We start from the raw sequence: 17272 nt of genomic DNA, 5'->3' as shown, positions 1-17272 counted from the left end.
CAAACAGGTTGCCCAGAGAGCGTGTGTGTCCAGCTTAACTAGACAAAGCTCTGAGCAAACCCTGTTACCTTACCCTGCTTTGAGCAGGGCTTTGGCCTTCAGAGGCTCCTTCTAAGTTACATGAGTCTAAGAGTCTAAATAGACCTCTTGCCAAGCAAGACAGTACCACTGCAGCAGGCACCTTTGATGTTAATACAGCTGCCAGATTTTGTTGATACAGACTTTGGGAGATGCTACTGCCACTGTGAAGCAAATAGTACTGTTTGTTAAAAGCTGTGAAGTGGTAGTTTGAAAGGGATTCTGCCATAAGTATTTCACCAGTTGCAGAAAATTTTGAACTCCAAATTCTCCTTTTCTGCATTGTCCCAGAGTATGCAAGCAGGAAACCATGATGAGACGCATCCACTACATACTACACTGCTCTACTACCCTTTTAGTTTTATAAATTTTTAGCCTGTTACATAGCAGCTGATGCTTACTATAAACACAATTAGCAGACAGTTATTTACAGACTGTCTCTTGAAGACTTCCAAGTAAAAGTTCCACCTGGACATTTACTAGCTAAGGATACTAATCCACTAATGACAGTGCTCCTTAAGGGCATAGGTATGTGCCACCACAAAACAGACGAAGGAATAAAAGCATGACCCTGCTGTAGAAATTAAAAAAACAAACACGCATACCTGCTCTCACGTGCACACTTCTCTCTGTCACACACCAAAGTGTCACACTATCACTGCCCCCCCAATGTCCCTTCATAGGAAGATTCTAATACATTGCACTGCACATAGCTTTGAGGGCTTAGCAAAGAGAAAAAATATGAGTGAAGTAGTGAAACTACAGTAGGGAAATGTTTTTTTTTTTTTGCTTTGCTTTCCATCTGACCCTTCAGAAGTTAGTAACTACTTGGCACTATTTCTAGATAGAAGTTGGAGAAGATGCAGCTTGTGTACACTTATGCCTGCGTAAGGAAGCAACATAATTCAACTTACCCATCGCACAGAGGACTAAAATCCACTTGATGTCTAATTTTCATGAATGAAGAAAGTTTGCTATGAGGCTTTAAGGTCCCAGAAAAAAAAATCCAAAACTATTATGTATCATATGTAGTTGTTCATCCAGCCATCTTTCCACCTGGAAATGGCCACCTTTTCAGTTCACAATAGTTGTCATCTTCAACATCAATCTGTATCCCTTGCCTTTGTGTCAAAGCTTTCTGGCAGAACTCAGCACTTACCACTTAAGTAACTCAGAACAGCTGTGGGATCAACAGAGGGGTCAGATCACCCTTTTTCTTGAACTTACATGTATCAAAAACCCTGTTGAACAGTCATTTGGGTCAACAAAACTCCAACAGCTATGTTTGGTGTTAAAATACATCACCACTTTAATAAACATGATGTCCAAGAATATAAGAGGTTCATTTTTTTACAACTGAAATTGGTAGATTTTTCTTAATTATTTTCACAGTGTATTTGTTTGCCTTTTACTTAACTTGATACATTCAAATTTTGTACTCAGTGACATACAAACGACAAGAATTAAGCAACGTTACCACTAATAATAATGGCTGTAGTTGTAGTTTTTGTACATAGGTTGAAAACTGTTGATAGCCATTTGCATTACTTGAATCAGTTGAGAAATACTGATTCTGGTTTTTTAATTGAAAAAAAACTCATTTTACATTTTCCAGAAGAAGTAACACCACCTGTATTGATCCTTGGTATCATTAAATTACTCATGGCTGTGCTAAAAAGTCCCATTTCCCTTAAGAAGAAATACCTCTAACAAGAGACAGTTCCAGTGCTGCAGCTGGTGTGTTTTCTTATCCTGCCTCTGTGACTATAATGAGTTACAGTGTTAACACCAATGTAGCTCTTCATCTGGGAGATGCTGTCCCCAGCCATCGTTTACCATGCACCACTAAAAACAGCTGTATTTTTTTAATCCACGGAGAACTTCAGATTTACAAATAACCAAAAATGAATTAATTCCTTCTTCAGGTAGTTTACAGGTTCACTGTACTAACTGAAACATATATGAAGATGGGGAAAGAAGAAGAGCTGGAAATCAGTAAATTAACTTTCTAATTTCTGCATGGTGACTTCACAGGCCTTAAATAATGCACTTTCATAGTTATATGCATGTAAAAGACCTGTCTTCTCACTATGCCTCAGCACTCACATCTGAAAAAGTTACAGTAGAGACTTCACCAGAGGAACCCAGTTCTTAACCAGCACATGGTCACTGTGGTCTCTCACGTTGATTCAGTTCACAAATCAAGTGCGTTTATCTTTGTACAGTACATAAAAGGGCCGTTCTCCTAAGTCTCTGTAAGTTGTAAACTTCACGTGGAAGTGATTCTAATACGACCTTTAAATTATATCCTCTGCCTCTCCACCACATGGGTAGCTCTCCACTTTCCCTCCTTATAACTGAGGTTTCACTTTTGAGCTTACACTACGGTTTGAGATAGCACCTTGTTAACATTCATGATTAATGATGAGTTATATCTCCAAAGCGTTGTATCCCTGGTGAGGGATTCTTTAGGAAGGTTTCCTTGAAGGGGCACCCGACAGTGATAAATGAGGGCAACATCCATGGGAACATTCACACTGGTCCCATAGGCACGTAGGACAGAGTGGACTGAAGTCTGAATGACCTTTCGTGGATCAATTATCATTTTCCTGGGATTGATTACCTCTTTCCTGTCAGGCTCCCTGTGAACATGCTGTAATATGTTAACACCCGGCACAGTATTCCAGGCTGAAATGTTGAACACATCAGTAGATATGGTTTCAGGAAAGATATGGTTCTCAAAGAGGAAAACGCCAGTGCCTGGGTTTTGCTCCTGAAGGCTGCTCATCATTGTTTTCCAGTCTGGATGCTTAAGGGGAAGAATTATTTCATCAGCATCATTAAGAACCACAAACTTGCTCCTCCGCATGTTACGGTATACACAGTCATTTAGAGCTGTGATTTGTCCATAGTAGCCAATGTCTTTTGCATCCATCGAAAAGTGCCATTTAGAAGAAACCTTGAAGTGTGAGTCTATCGGCCAAGGAATTATCTCTACAGTTCCCTCTTCCATATAAAATTTCAAGACTTTCTCCATCAGATAGCTGCAGTTGTTCTTATAGATCATCACTTTCTGTACCCCAAGAATCTTGTACATTTCCATACTCTGTATAAACTGCAAGACGTTGTTGTAATTTCCAAACATGGCAGAGATGCATACAGTGAAGTCAACAGAAAAAGCCTCAGCCTTGCGGTTTTTAATTTCAAACCTTTGCAGCTGGTCAATGTTTCCGTGTGGAGACTGATGAATTGATACATGTGTTGGATCACAGCTTTCAGGTTCCAAACAAACAATATCTGCTGCACCGTACGGGAATCCAAATCTATCTGAGTGAACATCAGTTTTTGCTTTGGATACATATATCTTTCCATCAGGCTGACAGCAGAACCAGCAGTATAGTTGTTTTACATCTTCATGGTGAACAATCCCAATCACACGAGTGGCTTTGCTTTCTCTGTCATCAAAGTATGGGGATATAATAAAAGTTCTGTTATCTTTTAATGGTGTTATTGTGCTATTGGTCATTTTCCCTCTACATCTGCTACCTTCTTGAATTATTTTTGGCAGGTGAGATAGTCTCTGTAACCTAAGATAAGAAAGTGTGACCATTGAAGTTAGAGTAATAATGCACACAGCAGCAGCAAAGTAAGATTTTTTCCCACCACACAACATTTTGAATGTATCTAAATGTGGATGCAAATTTCTTTGTCCTTGCACTTTATGCTGCCGCATCTGCAGAAAAGAGAATATGTAGTATGAGATAATATTGACTCATGATCATTGCTCAAGAATTTCACAAACAAGATGGAGGCCAAATCCCTATTGCTCCGCACTGACATAATCAGAGACCCAGCTACTGTGTTTTTATGAAAAATCAATCACAGAACACACCTGTAACGGAATGGGTGATATTGTATGTGAGACTGGATGCCTCTGTATGCCAGATGTGTGCAAGAGTTTCTGTACATGGAGGGTTCTGTGAGAGAATTTGATAGAGGTCCATATACAGGAGAACAAGGAGCCATTACTCATCATTTCCGATAATCCAAATTTTAGAACATCCAATTAAACAATTAGGCAGTAATTTTTTAAGCAAAACAAAAGCTTACACACACACACACACAGTGTGTATGTAAATTATACACAAACCCTCAACTGGACTTCCCACAGACAAGTTTGGGGCAGATATATAAATTAAATGTATACAGAATTGATCAGGTTTATAAAAAAACATGGCAGCTGGGGATTGCACATGATGGTCCAGATACAATCTTTAATGAATAAATTCCCTAACTTGCAGCTCACCACAGATGAGACAATACATACAGAGGAACGTCAATTAATAGAATTCAGCAGAAGACAGGTGAAATCTGTGGGTCTATAAAACTTATTCTCAGTTACCACCTCTACTCTGCTTAGCACTGCATAAGGCAGGGCTTGCAGGGAAGGTTGCCTCATATTATACTTGCTAGAAGCCTGTGCCTCCTCAGACTGCATTAATCCTGGCATGGTTTGGGGTTCAGGTCTTGAACTCTTGCTGCTCCAGGAACAGATAAGGATCCCTGAGTACCTGCAGGGCCAAAGTCTTTAGCAGCACTCATGTGCTAGCAAGTGTTAATGCCTGACAGGGAGCTCAAGGCACTCTCAAGCAGTAATTTCTGCAAGTGCAGCTCAGATTAAAGTTTTCTTTACAAATTCACCTTTGGGCATCCAGGTATAAACATAAACAGTAAGGTGACAGCAACTCTCTTCAGAGGCCTGCTTGTACCACAGAGATTCTTGGAGGAATGCCCCAGATTAATCAAATTCATGTTAGATCAGAAAAACTGCACTGCCAGAAGAGAACACCCCTGACTGCCAAGCAAGAAGGGTGGGGTAAAATGTCAAGATGGAGTAAACTGACTCTATTGCACAAGATAATGAAAATGTTTCTAATAGGCACGGCATTGCTGCATAAAGCCAGGTGATGAGAAAAACACATCATACCATTAAAAGACCCAGATGCCCAGTTATATATTTTATAGCTAAAACGTAGCAATGTCATAAGCGTAGCAGATATTGGAAGATCCTCATATTTCTTGTGCTTTCATTTACTTCTCAAGACTCTTAAAATCACTTGCTTAAGTACTTAGTAATCTAAGTATCTTCAGAGCGTTTGCACATGCTAAATATCTAACAATACTTTTTCCAAAGCATATTACTCAGTCTATTATAAAATAATAATTAAACCTAATATTTCATACTTTTCTCTTGCATTTTACACATAGTGTAAAGCTATTTTGAGAGCCTCTATCTTGATACTGTTCTGTGATAGAACAGAAAACTAGCATCTTCAAAGAAAAGTAAGAAAGGTACGTAACTAGAAAGAAGTTAAATCCATAGTTTTGATCCAGGTATCACACTCAGCAGCTTCATAACTTTGGAAACGCCTAAATTCACTGGCAACTTCACTGCTTGCCTTGAGAATTTCCCCTACCGTCTGGTTTTTGTCTTAAACACAGTATTTTCTAGCCAGTAAAACCTAGCTTCTAGGGTCACAACGTACCCCTTAAAATGCCCCATGTGCCAAGGTTGCTATGATTTATAGCAGCCTTGCCTACCTACCAAGAAATTGCTTTACAGACCAGAACAGTCATAGGGCACCAGAAATCTCACCACTTCACACTAGGCACAAAGCAGAACAGCAGCAGCAGGCAGTATAGACTCTTCTGTCTCTGAAATGCCCCCCAGAAGTCCTTAAAACTTAGAGCAGAACTGCAAATACATGGTAGGAGCCTGCTACTGTCATACAGCCTTCTGCTGGAGATCTGTGACTCAGAACAACTCAAATTTTACAAGTCTTTTTATTAAACATTCTGAAGTCAGACAAAATGTTTCCCCTGGGCATTCTTATTCCCAGGTTGTTCCATATTTTAGCATTCTTACAACATAAAGTAGGTCACATTTTTCCTCGGTCTTATCTATGACTTAAAATACTGTTCTGTCTTCCAGTATAGTTTTTAACTAAAGAAATATCAAAACATCAACATTAAATATACCATAATTTATTACCTGTTATTTCTTCTGCTTTTGCTAGCTATAAATAACGAACAATTAAAAAAAGACATCTTTTCAACTGTGTTTCAAACAGTGAACATTCGAAAGGAAAAAGTACCTTTTGAAGCAGATAGCTGAGTGAAGTTCTGTTCAGTCCTCCATTTATTTTTTTGCTAAGATATAATCTACAAATTTATTCTTACCAAATAAAAACTTAATTATTTTAAAGCTAAATTGCAAGAATCGTTCAATACCAAGGAAAAAAATGCTGGTACGATACCCAAGGCGCTGACACATTTTATTTCAGATGGTTGGTGTTCTTTAAAGTAACAGCAGCCACACCTACAAGAAAAACAAGTTCTCCTTCTCTTGAGCAAAGCATACAGTTGCCTCCCAAGAACTTAATTTAAATTACAAACTTGAGTGTGGAGGTGTTGAAGCAAATCAAACCTAGGGGCTCGGGTGATTTTTTTTAAAGATACTTCAGTTTCATTCTGGAAATTAACTCTGCATGTTGATATATCTGCAGTTCACACACATACTTAAAGAGAACTAGAAAAATATATCTGTATTTCTTGGGCAATCTTTTTTTAGTAACATACTATAGGCCTAATTAAAATATGTAAATACAGATTCTGATAAGGAACTGTGAGAGAGATCTGAAACAACAGCAGGTTCTAGAAGCAGAGAAATAAGCGAAAATAGAAGTCAAGACACACCAGAACACAGAATCTTAAAGAAAATAAATATGTAATTATTTGAGGAGTGAAATTATTTTCCTAACATGCGACTCATGAATTTTGATCCCCTGAAATTAACAGCACAAATATGTAGTTAGAAAATACATAGTCATATGAATTAGGAACATTATATTTTGTCACTACAGAGAGTACTTGACAGATTTTAACTTCAAAAATATGCTTCCAGCATATTTAAGAGAGTTTATTTTATAATAACAATAATAAAAATTAATTCCAGTTTTGTGCCTTCTAATTCCAACTACTATTCAAGTAGAACATGATACAAATTATGCAGATCTGCTTTAATACTAGACTTAGCTAATGGTTTCAATGGCTGCTTTGCACCAGTTTGTTCTTTTTCAGTATTCCCCTTAATAGTAGAGTCTTTCTTCCTCCCTATTGTATTTATGGACTGCAGACATATCACCTCCTAGTCTTCATATTTACTACTTTTTCATTAAACAACACAGGCTATTCCAATACCATCTCATAAGAAACACTATTCCTTGACCAGTTGCTTCTGTACAGTTGGCCCAGTTTCAATTAATCTCTAGCACAGGAGGCCAGAAATCTCTGTTCCTTGTCCATTTGTCCATGACAGTGATAAGCCCTCGTCATTGCTGGAAATTTTCTTTCTTAACATATGCTAGGATTATATTTTTTGCAGACGCATCACACTGCACAGACATATCTGAGCTTGTCATCAGCTGAAGATTAATAAATCTACCCAGTCTTTCAGCCAAGTGCAGTTACACAATATGTTTTCTTCTGCAGCAAGGTCGTAATAAAGAGCTCTTGTCCCAGTTAGAATCATAGATTCATTGAATGGTTTGGGTTGGACAGGACCTTTAAAGATCATCTAGTCCAACCCCATTTGCTGTGGGGAGAGGCATCTTTCACTATATCAGGTTGCTCAAATTATCATATTTCTACTTATTTCTTTTGTGATGCTCCCTCTACAATCTACTTTAAAATCTTGCATGTGACCAAGATTGCACCTAAAAATTTGCATATACTTAAATAATCTTTTTTTTCCTTCTTAAACCAAGGAACCACTCATTCTTTCTTTTGCCACATTGTACCACTATGCTCATGACACATTTATTTAACGCCCGTTATAAGTCCTTCAATAGCTTGTCTGTCTTCTAAGACTTTTGGAATGGAAATTATCACCTTCCAACTGGAATGTTGTTTTTAACTTTGCTGTAGCACTTCTATTTTCAGACCTTCTTTTCCATCATCTTTCTTTAACCCCCCCCCACAATTAGCACTGTCCTTACTAAAAGGTGTAACGAAGTACTAATTTAGTTCAAGAGCCATTCCTAGGTCATTATTTATATCCTCCACATTGTGGCCTTCCTTTGCAATTTGTTCTCTTTGCATTGAGACAGCTGAAGACATTTAATGCTTATTTCAGTATCCTCACAATGTCTATACTGAGTTTAATTTTTGATAACTCTCAGCTTATTACTTTATCTCCCGATCTAAGGTGCGGATAGGGGGCAATTGACAAGAGGTGATTGCAAAGTTTCGGTTGTTAATATGCAGTATTAAATTCAGTAGTATAGGAACAATAAACAGCCTAATCCTTGGTTTACCCAGGGTCTAGCTAAAAAGCAACCACTAATAAATAACCTTAGTGATTTATTATTTGTGGAAAAAGTTATTTTCTATCCTCTGCTTTATGGTTTTAGCCAAAAGTAACAACACAAACCACTGGTGCTTAAATAAAAATAAAAATTCCAAGGACTAACAATCATTTACCATCTTTACATAGAGTGCCTGTTGCTAATCTTCTGACAGCTTATCTTTTTCAGAAGGACTCTCTGAAACACCAGTGCCCTTCCTCTCTTATACAACCCAAAGTCAGAAGCACATTGTTTGAAGGATTTATCTGAGGGCAGTATTATCCCACTATTCGTAAAAGATTGCTCTGTGGAATAATCGCTGGGGGGTGACTTAGAAATTAAACTTATGTTTTTAGAAAAGGTACAGCATGGAAGAAGCTTGCAGGGCAGGGTGCGGCTGACAGGTAAGAAATCCATTCCACGGAAGTTCCCTAGGCTCGTAACCTTAGATGTCAGCAATGCCAGGAAAACTTGGGGTACTGACTCTAAGAGGACTTGTCCGGAGGGTGGGGCGGTATGGAGACACCGTGGCCAGGCTCTGTGACCATGGAGCTGGGACACTGCACACTTGGCCGGGCTCTGGGATAAATGGGAACTCGCGGTACCATGGAGCTGGTACGCTGCACATTTGCTACCCTAAGCCAACAGTCTGTCATGCTTTTGACAAAATGCTGTCCTTTTTATCATTATAATACTAAAACACACCTCCATCCTGAAAGCTACCTGCCCCTAAGGTGCAACCACCCCTCACTAGGCAAAGCAAGGGAATTTTACACCAATCATTATGAAGGTATGTATGACTAGAGTCACTCAAGCTCCACCTGAAAGGTAAAAAATAGGATAAAAGAGGTTAAGAGAAAAGGGGTGTTGGGGAAGATCCTATCGCATATCACTCTGACTCCTGGGACCAGTCAATGGACTGAGCCTCTCCCCCCCCCAATTGGGATGGCTTTGGGTAAGATTTGAGCACTTGGCTATACCAAGTGTTTCCCTTGGAAAACTTAGAAACCTCTCTATAGCTTCACTTTAAATCTCCAATGCATTAGAGTTGCTTCATATTTGCTTAACGCACGTGTAGCCTAGCAGTGTTACTAATTTTCCTAGTATTTGTGTGTGTCTTGTAACTATCAATTCTATCACAAGTAATCCAAAGAACCTGTGTATCTGTTGCTTTAATAAATTGTACTATACATTAATCTAGCCATGATTGCTCCCATTGAATGTGACCGGCCTGGGCAGCTGCCAAATTAGTTACTAAAAACAAATACTCTGATGGGTGGTTACATCTACAGTCCTTAGAAAACAAACCGTTGACCAAGTCTGAGACTAAGACTGGACTTAGCCGCACCTAGACTCCTCTCTGAGAAGGAGTTTAGAAAGCAAGGGGGTCCTGTCTGAACCTTGTGAGTCAACAGTAGAGTCTCCCCCTAGCCACTCCTCAGACTCCTACTATTAACGCAACATGCTCTAAAAAAAATTAACCTGGCCAAACAAAGAAGGTAAGCCAGACCAATTTAGTGTTGTCATATACTTAATTTGTGCCATTAGAACTGACAACCCACACATTTACCTGCACACTCTCAGACTTCTGTTATAATCTGCTCTACATCCCTAAGCCAAATCTCTCCTACTGTAAACAATTAGACTTTGTGTCCTTTGAAAACAAAAATATCAGGCAAAATAAAAATTGCATGACAACATTTAGAAGACGGTAATTTCAACTTTTTGTCTTTCACACTGTACTTGTTTTAGCTGGGACAGAGTTAATTTTCTTCCCAGTAGCTAGTAAGGTGCTGTGTTTTGGATTTGTGACGAAAACAGTGTTTAAAACACACTGATATTTTAGCTATGGTTGAACAGTCCTTACATAGCACCAAGGCCTTCTCGGTTTCTCATGCTGCTCCCCCCATCCCCATCGCAGAAGTAGGGCAGCACAAGAAGTTTGCAGGAGACACAGCCAGGACAGCTGACCCCAGCTGACCAAAGGGATATCCCACACCATATGACACCGTGATCAACAATAAAATGTGGGGGAAGAAGGAGGAAGGGGGAGACATGCAGCATTATAGCATGTCTTCCCAAGTCAGCATCACACATGATTGAGCCCTGCTTTCCTGGAAATGGCTAAAAACGTGCCTGCTGATGGGAAGTAGTGAATGAATTCTGTATTTTACTTTGCTTGTGTGCATGGCTTTTGCTTTACATCTTAAATTGTCTCTATCTCAACACATGAATTTTATCGCTGTTGCTCTTCCAATTCTCTTCCCCATCCTACTGCTGGGGGTCAGCGAGCGATCAGCTGTGTGGGGCTGAGCTGCCTACCAGGGTTAGCCCACAACACACGCTGAAACCACTCTTTCAAGGAGTCAGGCATTTCTTAAATCTAAGACCAGACTCCAGGCTCCAGATGAAGACTTCAAAAAACTGGGTTGTACAATTAATATATACCTTTAACTTACCGTTAAGCGGTTAGCACCAGTATCGAAAAATAATGCTACAGCTCTCCACAATCTTATTTGCTATTTCTCGAGCGCAAATAAGCTCCCGAGCCCGCCGAGCCTCTTCTGCAAGTGATGCCAGTTACAGGGTCCTGGGCAGGAGCCGCAGCCCGACGCCCGCCTCGGTCCCAGCGGTGTGACGAGACGCATAAGGCGGCAACAGCGCGTCCTCCCCCCTCCCCCCTCCGGCCCGTGGGCTCGCCTGCCCCGGCGCTGGGGGAGGGCAGCGCCGCTGCCGCCGCCGCCGCAGCCCCGTGCAGGCATGACTGCCAAAGCGGCGCGGCGCTGGGCGGGCGCTACCGGAGTCCGGGCGCCTCCTCCCCGGCTCCCTCTGCGGCGCCGACGCCAGCAGCCGCAAGGCTGGCCCTGTGCCGGCTGCGGCCGGGGAAGAGGCGGGGACGCTCGGTCCTGTCACCTGCCGCCCGGAAAGGTGTCGGCACCTGCGGGCTGGAGCGGGAGCGGCGCGGGGAGACACTGCGGGTCGCGCCCAGGCCCTGCGTCCGGAAGGGGCCCCGCCCACGCAGCGCTCGCCCGGCGCTGAAGTCTCGGCGCGCGGGCCCGCCTCGTGCCGGTACCGGCTGTCCGCGAGGGCCAGCGGGCAGTGGCCCCGCCAGAGCGCGGCCCCGGGAGACTGTCCGGCCAACAGCGGGGTGTCGGCGGGGCGCGGCGGGAAGCCCGCGGCGAGCAGCGCTCCCCGGGACCGGCCGCTCTCCGCGGCGTTACCCGCCGCACGGCCCGCGCCTCTGGCCGCCCCAGGCGACTTGCGGCCGCCGGCGTCGCGGGCTCCCCGGGGCAGCTGTCGAGGAGGCCCCGCCCCGTGGGGCGACGCGGCGGCCGGCCGCGGGACGCTGGCTGGGCCGTGTGGCAGGGCCGCGGCGGCGGGGGCCGCCGGTCTGCCCCGGCGGGCCGGCTGAGCCTCCTGGGGAGCAGGGCCTGCCTGACCCGCGGCTGGGGAGCGGCGTTCGCCGCCGCGCCGTGCCCCGGGAGACCCTCCCGCACAGGACATCGCGGCGGCTGGGAAACGCAAGCGCAAAAGAGACCGCGGTGGTGCTGCGCCCCTTGCCGTACCTTGCTGGAGGGGGTCTCAGGACTCGGCCCCGACTTTAAGTGCCAGTTACACAAGTCTAACTTATTAAATGGAGAAACACAAGTAAGCCATTATATTTTCAAAATGCAAATAAATTCTAAAAAATTTAACTGATTTTATAATTACATAATGACAAAATCCAGTCATTCACAGTAGTACTTTCACTTCTTAGATGGCAACCATTAGGTGAATCAGTCCTACAACAAAAGAGCATGTTGCCATTCATATGAGTTCTATGGTGGCATGTTTTTTTCTGGTGGTGAACGCCGTGAATTGTAGACCTTTGTTCCTGTAAGTAGCAGATGATCCTAAATGTACAGTGCATTTATTGCTGTGGAGAACATAGCATTAAATGCCTATTGCAACACCTTTAAATTTCATTATTGTGCTTAAAGTTGTAGCATACCCAACACAGTTAACTTTCAGAGTTAAAGATGTGTAACAGATTTCCAAAGGGATGTATCCCTGATAAGAGGAATGTCACAGCAATTTCCTGCAAGGACATATAACAACAAAATCAGGCTCTTCCCAACCATGTGCAAATATCTCTAGAAAACAATGGACTAAGGCCTCAAGCACACTTCTTGGATGAAATAAATTTTTCAATTTTGAAAATCTCTTCCCTGGATACATTGATTCAGTTCACAAATCAAGTGCGTTTATCTTTGTACAGTACATAAAAGGGCCGTTCTAAGTCTCTGTAAGTTGTAAACTTCACGTGGAAGTGATTCTAATACGACCTTTAAATTATATCCTCTGCCTCTCCACCACATGGGTAGCTCTCCACTTTCCCTCCTTATAACTGAGGTTTCACTTTTGAGCTTACACTACGGTTTGAGATAGCACCTTGTTAACATTCATGATTAATGATGAGTTATATCTCCAAAGCGTTGTATCCCTGATGAGGGATTCTCTAGGAAGGTTTCCTTGAAGGGGCATCCGACAGTGATAAATGAGGGCAACATCCATGGGAACATTCACACTGGTCCCATAGGCACGTAGGACAGAGTGGACTGAAGTCTGAATGACCTTTCGTGGATCAATTATCATTTTCCTGGGATTGAAAACCTCCTTCCTGTCAGGCTCCCTGTGAACATGCTGTAATATGTTAACACCCGGCACAGTATTCCAGGCTGAAATGTTGAACACATCAGTAGATATGGTTTCAGGAAAGATATGGTTCTCAAAGAGGAAAACGCCAGTGCCTGGGTTTTGCTCCTGAAGGCTGCTCATCATTGTTTTCCAGTCTGGATGCTTAAGGGGAAGAATTATTTCATCAGCATCATTAAGAACCACAAACTTGCTCCTCCGCATGTTACGGTATACACAGTCATTTAGAGCTGTGATTTGTCCATAGTAGCCAATGTCTTTTGCATCCATCGAAAAGTGCCATTTAGAAGAAACCTTGAAGTGTGAGTCTATCGGCCAAGGAATTATCTCTACAGTTCCCTCTTCCATATAAAATTTCAAGACTTTCTCCATCAGATAGCTGCAGTTGTTCTTATAGATCATCACTTTCTGTACCCCAAGAATCTTGTACATTTCCATACTCTGTATAAACTGCAAGACGTTGTTGTAATTTCCAAACATGGCAGAGATGCATACAGTGAAGTCAACAGAAAAAGCCTCAGCCTTGCGGTTTTTAATTTCAAACCTTTGCAGCTGGTCAATGTTTCCGTGTGGAGACTGATGAATTGATACATGTGTTGGATCACAGCTTTCAGGTTCCAAACAAACAATATCTGCTGCACCGTACGGGAATCCAAATCTATCTGAGTGAACATCAGTTTTTGCTTTGGATACATATATCTTTCCATCAGGCTGACAGCAGAACCAGCAGTATAGTTGTTTTACATCTTCATGGTGAACAATCCCAATCACACGAGTGGCTTTGCTTTCTCTGTCATCAAAGTATGGGGATATAATAAAAGTTCTGTTATCTTTTAATGGCGTTATTACATTTTGAGCAGGTTCTCCCCTACAAAGCTGAGCTGCTGGACTGTCAGTTGTTGCCTGGGGGAAGGGTTTTCTAGTTATGTTGTTCTGTAGCTGAGGATCTTTCCAGGAGTAGAGGAAAATGGTTGCAAATATAAGAATACAGGCAACAACAGCACAACTATTTTTTTTTCCACAGTGTATCATTGCTGAATTCCACAGTTTGGAACTTAAGAGACCTTTACACTCTGTCTTCTATTCACTTTCTCTAAAACAAAAAAACACACAAAAAAGCACACTTTCAGTGATTTGCCAAAAAGAAGTAATGCTTTGTATTGAACTGTATTCTCTGAAACTCAATAGTTACTATTTTGATACTTCAAACTTTAGTATGAGGACCTGACTTTTCATACAGGTTTGGAGGAAATGGAGAAATTAGCTTAAAACTCTTCACTCTGAACTTTATTATATTTTACTCTACAATTGGGCTCAGGTCAACAGTTTGCGCTGTTTTGGTATGCAGTAATGGTAATATAGTGTAGTTTGAATCACTTTGAGGCCTGGAAGAAATTTTATGTTAGTGCAAACCCACATTCTTTGTCTTTTGGTATTCTAAGTAGCTTGTAAAACTACAGAGTTATCCTTTTCCTGCTTCCTAAAAAAAAGGTGCTCTGAACACAGATTCAAACTGCATTCCTTTGTATTGGGTAGGGGTAATCCTGTCACAGTCTTCGTGTCCTGATTCCAAGTCACAAAGATATTTTCAGAGCCTAGTAGGATCCTATGGCATTCAACGTTATCTAGGAAAAGAGGTTTGAAAAGAATGACCTTTTCACTTGTTGAGGTGGCTGAGATTACCTTAAATGTAAATTGCTTTTGCAGCTAATGGTGCCAAGTCTCTGGCATCTAAGCCGGCAGTTCTAAGCCAGCAGTTGATTTCAGTAGGACTTTGTGTGATTATTGTGACCCTTCATTGGGACCACATGCACTACTGAGCTTTTTAATCTTGCCATGGAACCTTCACATTCTTTGAGATGTTACCAAATTAGACTACAAAGTAAAAATTTTCAGTATACAATCACAGCTCAATATTTACACATTTACAAACCGTCAAGCAGACGGAAAGCAAATGAAAAACAAATGAAACCAAACCTTTATTCTATGAGGTGCCATGAGGGTGTGATATAATGTGGCACACCACAACAACACTTCAAAACAATTAACCATTGCCTGTACCATTTGTAGGTGTTCTGTCCTCTTTAGTATACACTCAATCTCAGCTGAGTAACAACTGCTTTCTAATTATGCACAAAATTGCCACTTTAGCTACAGCTCTATTCTGACTTCAGAGTACTAGGTTTGAAGAACACAATGAAAGGATTGCTGCCTGGGTGTAATATGCCAATCCAAGATGTTTCTCATCTGTGCTTTTTCTTTTTTTTTTTCTGCCTCAAAAAAATATAAGCAATCATTTTGAACGATGTATAATGACCCATTTTCTGAAGTTAAGATCTTGTGTTGCTGTCTGCAAATTAGCATGTAAGCTGTACATCTTCCCCTTTCATGCAAGTATTGGCATTTAGTACCTCAGCCTTCTCCTGATCCTCAGTGGTGATGTTCCCCTCTGAGTCCAATAGAGGACGGAGATTCTCCTTGGTTCTCTTTTTGTTGTTAATGTGTTTGTAAAAACATTTTTGTTATTCCTTACAACAGTGGCCAGGCTGAATTCTAGCTGGGCTTTTGCTTGCCTAATTTTCTCTCTGAAAGACCTAACGAGATCCCTTTACTCTTCTTGAGTTGCCTGCCCCTTCTTCCAAAAGGGGTAAACTCTCCTTTTTTTCCTGAGTGCCAGTAGAAGCTCCCTGTTCAGCCAGGCCGGTCATCTTCCCCACCGGTTCGGCTTGCAGCATTTGGGGATGGCCTGCTCCTGCGCCTCAAGACTTCCTTCTTGAAGAAAGCCCAGCCTTCCTGGACCCCTTTGCCCTTCAGGAGTCCTCCCAAGGGACTCTCCCAAGCAGTGCCCCGAACAAGCCAAAGTCTGCCCTCCTGAAGTCCACATTAGTGGTTTTGCTGACCCCACCTTCTTACTTCACCAAGAATTGAGAACTCAATCATATCATGGTCGCTAAGCCCAAGAAGGCCTCCAACTGCCACATCCCCCACCAGTCTTTCTCTGTGAACAGCAGGTCAAGTGAGGCACCTCCTCTAGTAGGCTTCCACGCACTCCAGGAACCTCCTAGACTGTTTCTTCTCTGCTGTGTTTTATTTCCAGCAGACACATGGCAAATTAAAGTCCCCCATGAGAACAAGGGCAACCGATTGTGAGCCTTCTGCCAGCCTCTTGTAGAACACTTCATCTACCTCTTCATCGTGGTTGGGTGGTCTATAACAGACCCCTAGCAGGATATCTGCCTTGTTGGCCTTCCCCTTCATCCTTACCCATAAGCACTCAACCTTAGCATCACAATCGCTAAGCTCTACACAATCGAAACACTCACTAACATATAGAGCCACCCCACTACCTCTCCTTCATTGCCTATCCCTTCTGAAACCTTATAGCCATCCATTGCAGCACTCCAGTCATAAGAGTCATCCCACCATGTCTCTGTGATGGTGACTGTCATAGCTATGCTGCTGCACAATGGCTTTCAGCTCCCCCTGTTTGTTGCCCATACTGCATGCATTAGTGTAGATGCACTTGAGCTGGGCTATTGATTTCACCCCCAACCTTGGCATGCCACCCCTAGGCTCCTCTCTAGTGGGCCTGGCTATACCCATTTCCCCCTTCAAACCTAGTTTAAAGCCCTCTCAATGAGCCCTTCAAGTCATGTGCAAGAATCCTTTTCCCCCTTTGAGATAGCTGAACTCCATCTGCCGCCAGCAGGCCCGGTGCAGTGTAAACCTCCCTGTGATCAAAAACTCCAAAATTCCACCGATGGCACCAGCCTATGAGCTACGTGTTAATGAGGTTTGTTTTCCTTTTTCTTTCCGTATTCTTCCCGGCCACTGACAGGATTGAGGAAAACACTACCTGTGCTCCTCATGCTTCAACCCAGTGTCCCAAAGTCCCTTTTGATCGCTCTTGGACTTCTCTCCACAACCTCATCACTGCCAACCTGCACAACCAATAGCGGGTAGTAGTCAGAAGCCGTACCAGACCAGGGGGCTTCCTAGTAACATCTCTAACCTAGGCCCAGGGAGGCAGCAGACTTCCCTGCGGGATGGGTCTGGTCAGCATACTGGGCTCTCAGTTCCCCTCAGAAGGGAAC

General features: G+C 42.5%; 1 protein-coding gene across 10 annotated transcripts in view; it reads right to left on the bottom strand.

The window, feature by feature from the left end:
- Window positions 1–1362: 1362 nt before the first annotated feature.
- LOC142065644 (beta-1,4-galactosyltransferase galt-1-like) overlaps window positions 1363–17272 on the bottom strand; it is a 22673-nt gene continuing 6763 nt past the window's right edge. For 4 of the 10 annotated variants that reach the window (XM_075111983.1, XM_075111985.1, XM_075111982.1 and 1 more), the window contains one exon: window positions 1363–3811. In XM_075111983.1, coding sequence (XP_074968084.1) covers window positions 2456–3811 — 1356 coding nt within the window. In that variant the 3' untranslated portion in view covers window positions 1363–2455. Of the gene's footprint in view, window positions 3812–10942; window positions 11757–12118; window positions 14272–17272 lie in introns of those variants that run through there. The other 6 variants (XM_075111990.1, XM_075111989.1, XM_075111988.1 and 3 more) reach the window with 4 other exon arrangements.

The sequence above is a fragment of the Phalacrocorax aristotelis genome, chromosome 17 (assembly GCF_949628215.1).
Source record: "Phalacrocorax aristotelis chromosome 17, bGulAri2.1, whole genome shotgun sequence".
NCBI lineage: Eukaryota > Metazoa > Chordata > Aves > Suliformes > Phalacrocoracidae > Phalacrocorax > Phalacrocorax aristotelis.
This window is presented reverse-complemented; position numbering and strand designations above follow the sequence as displayed.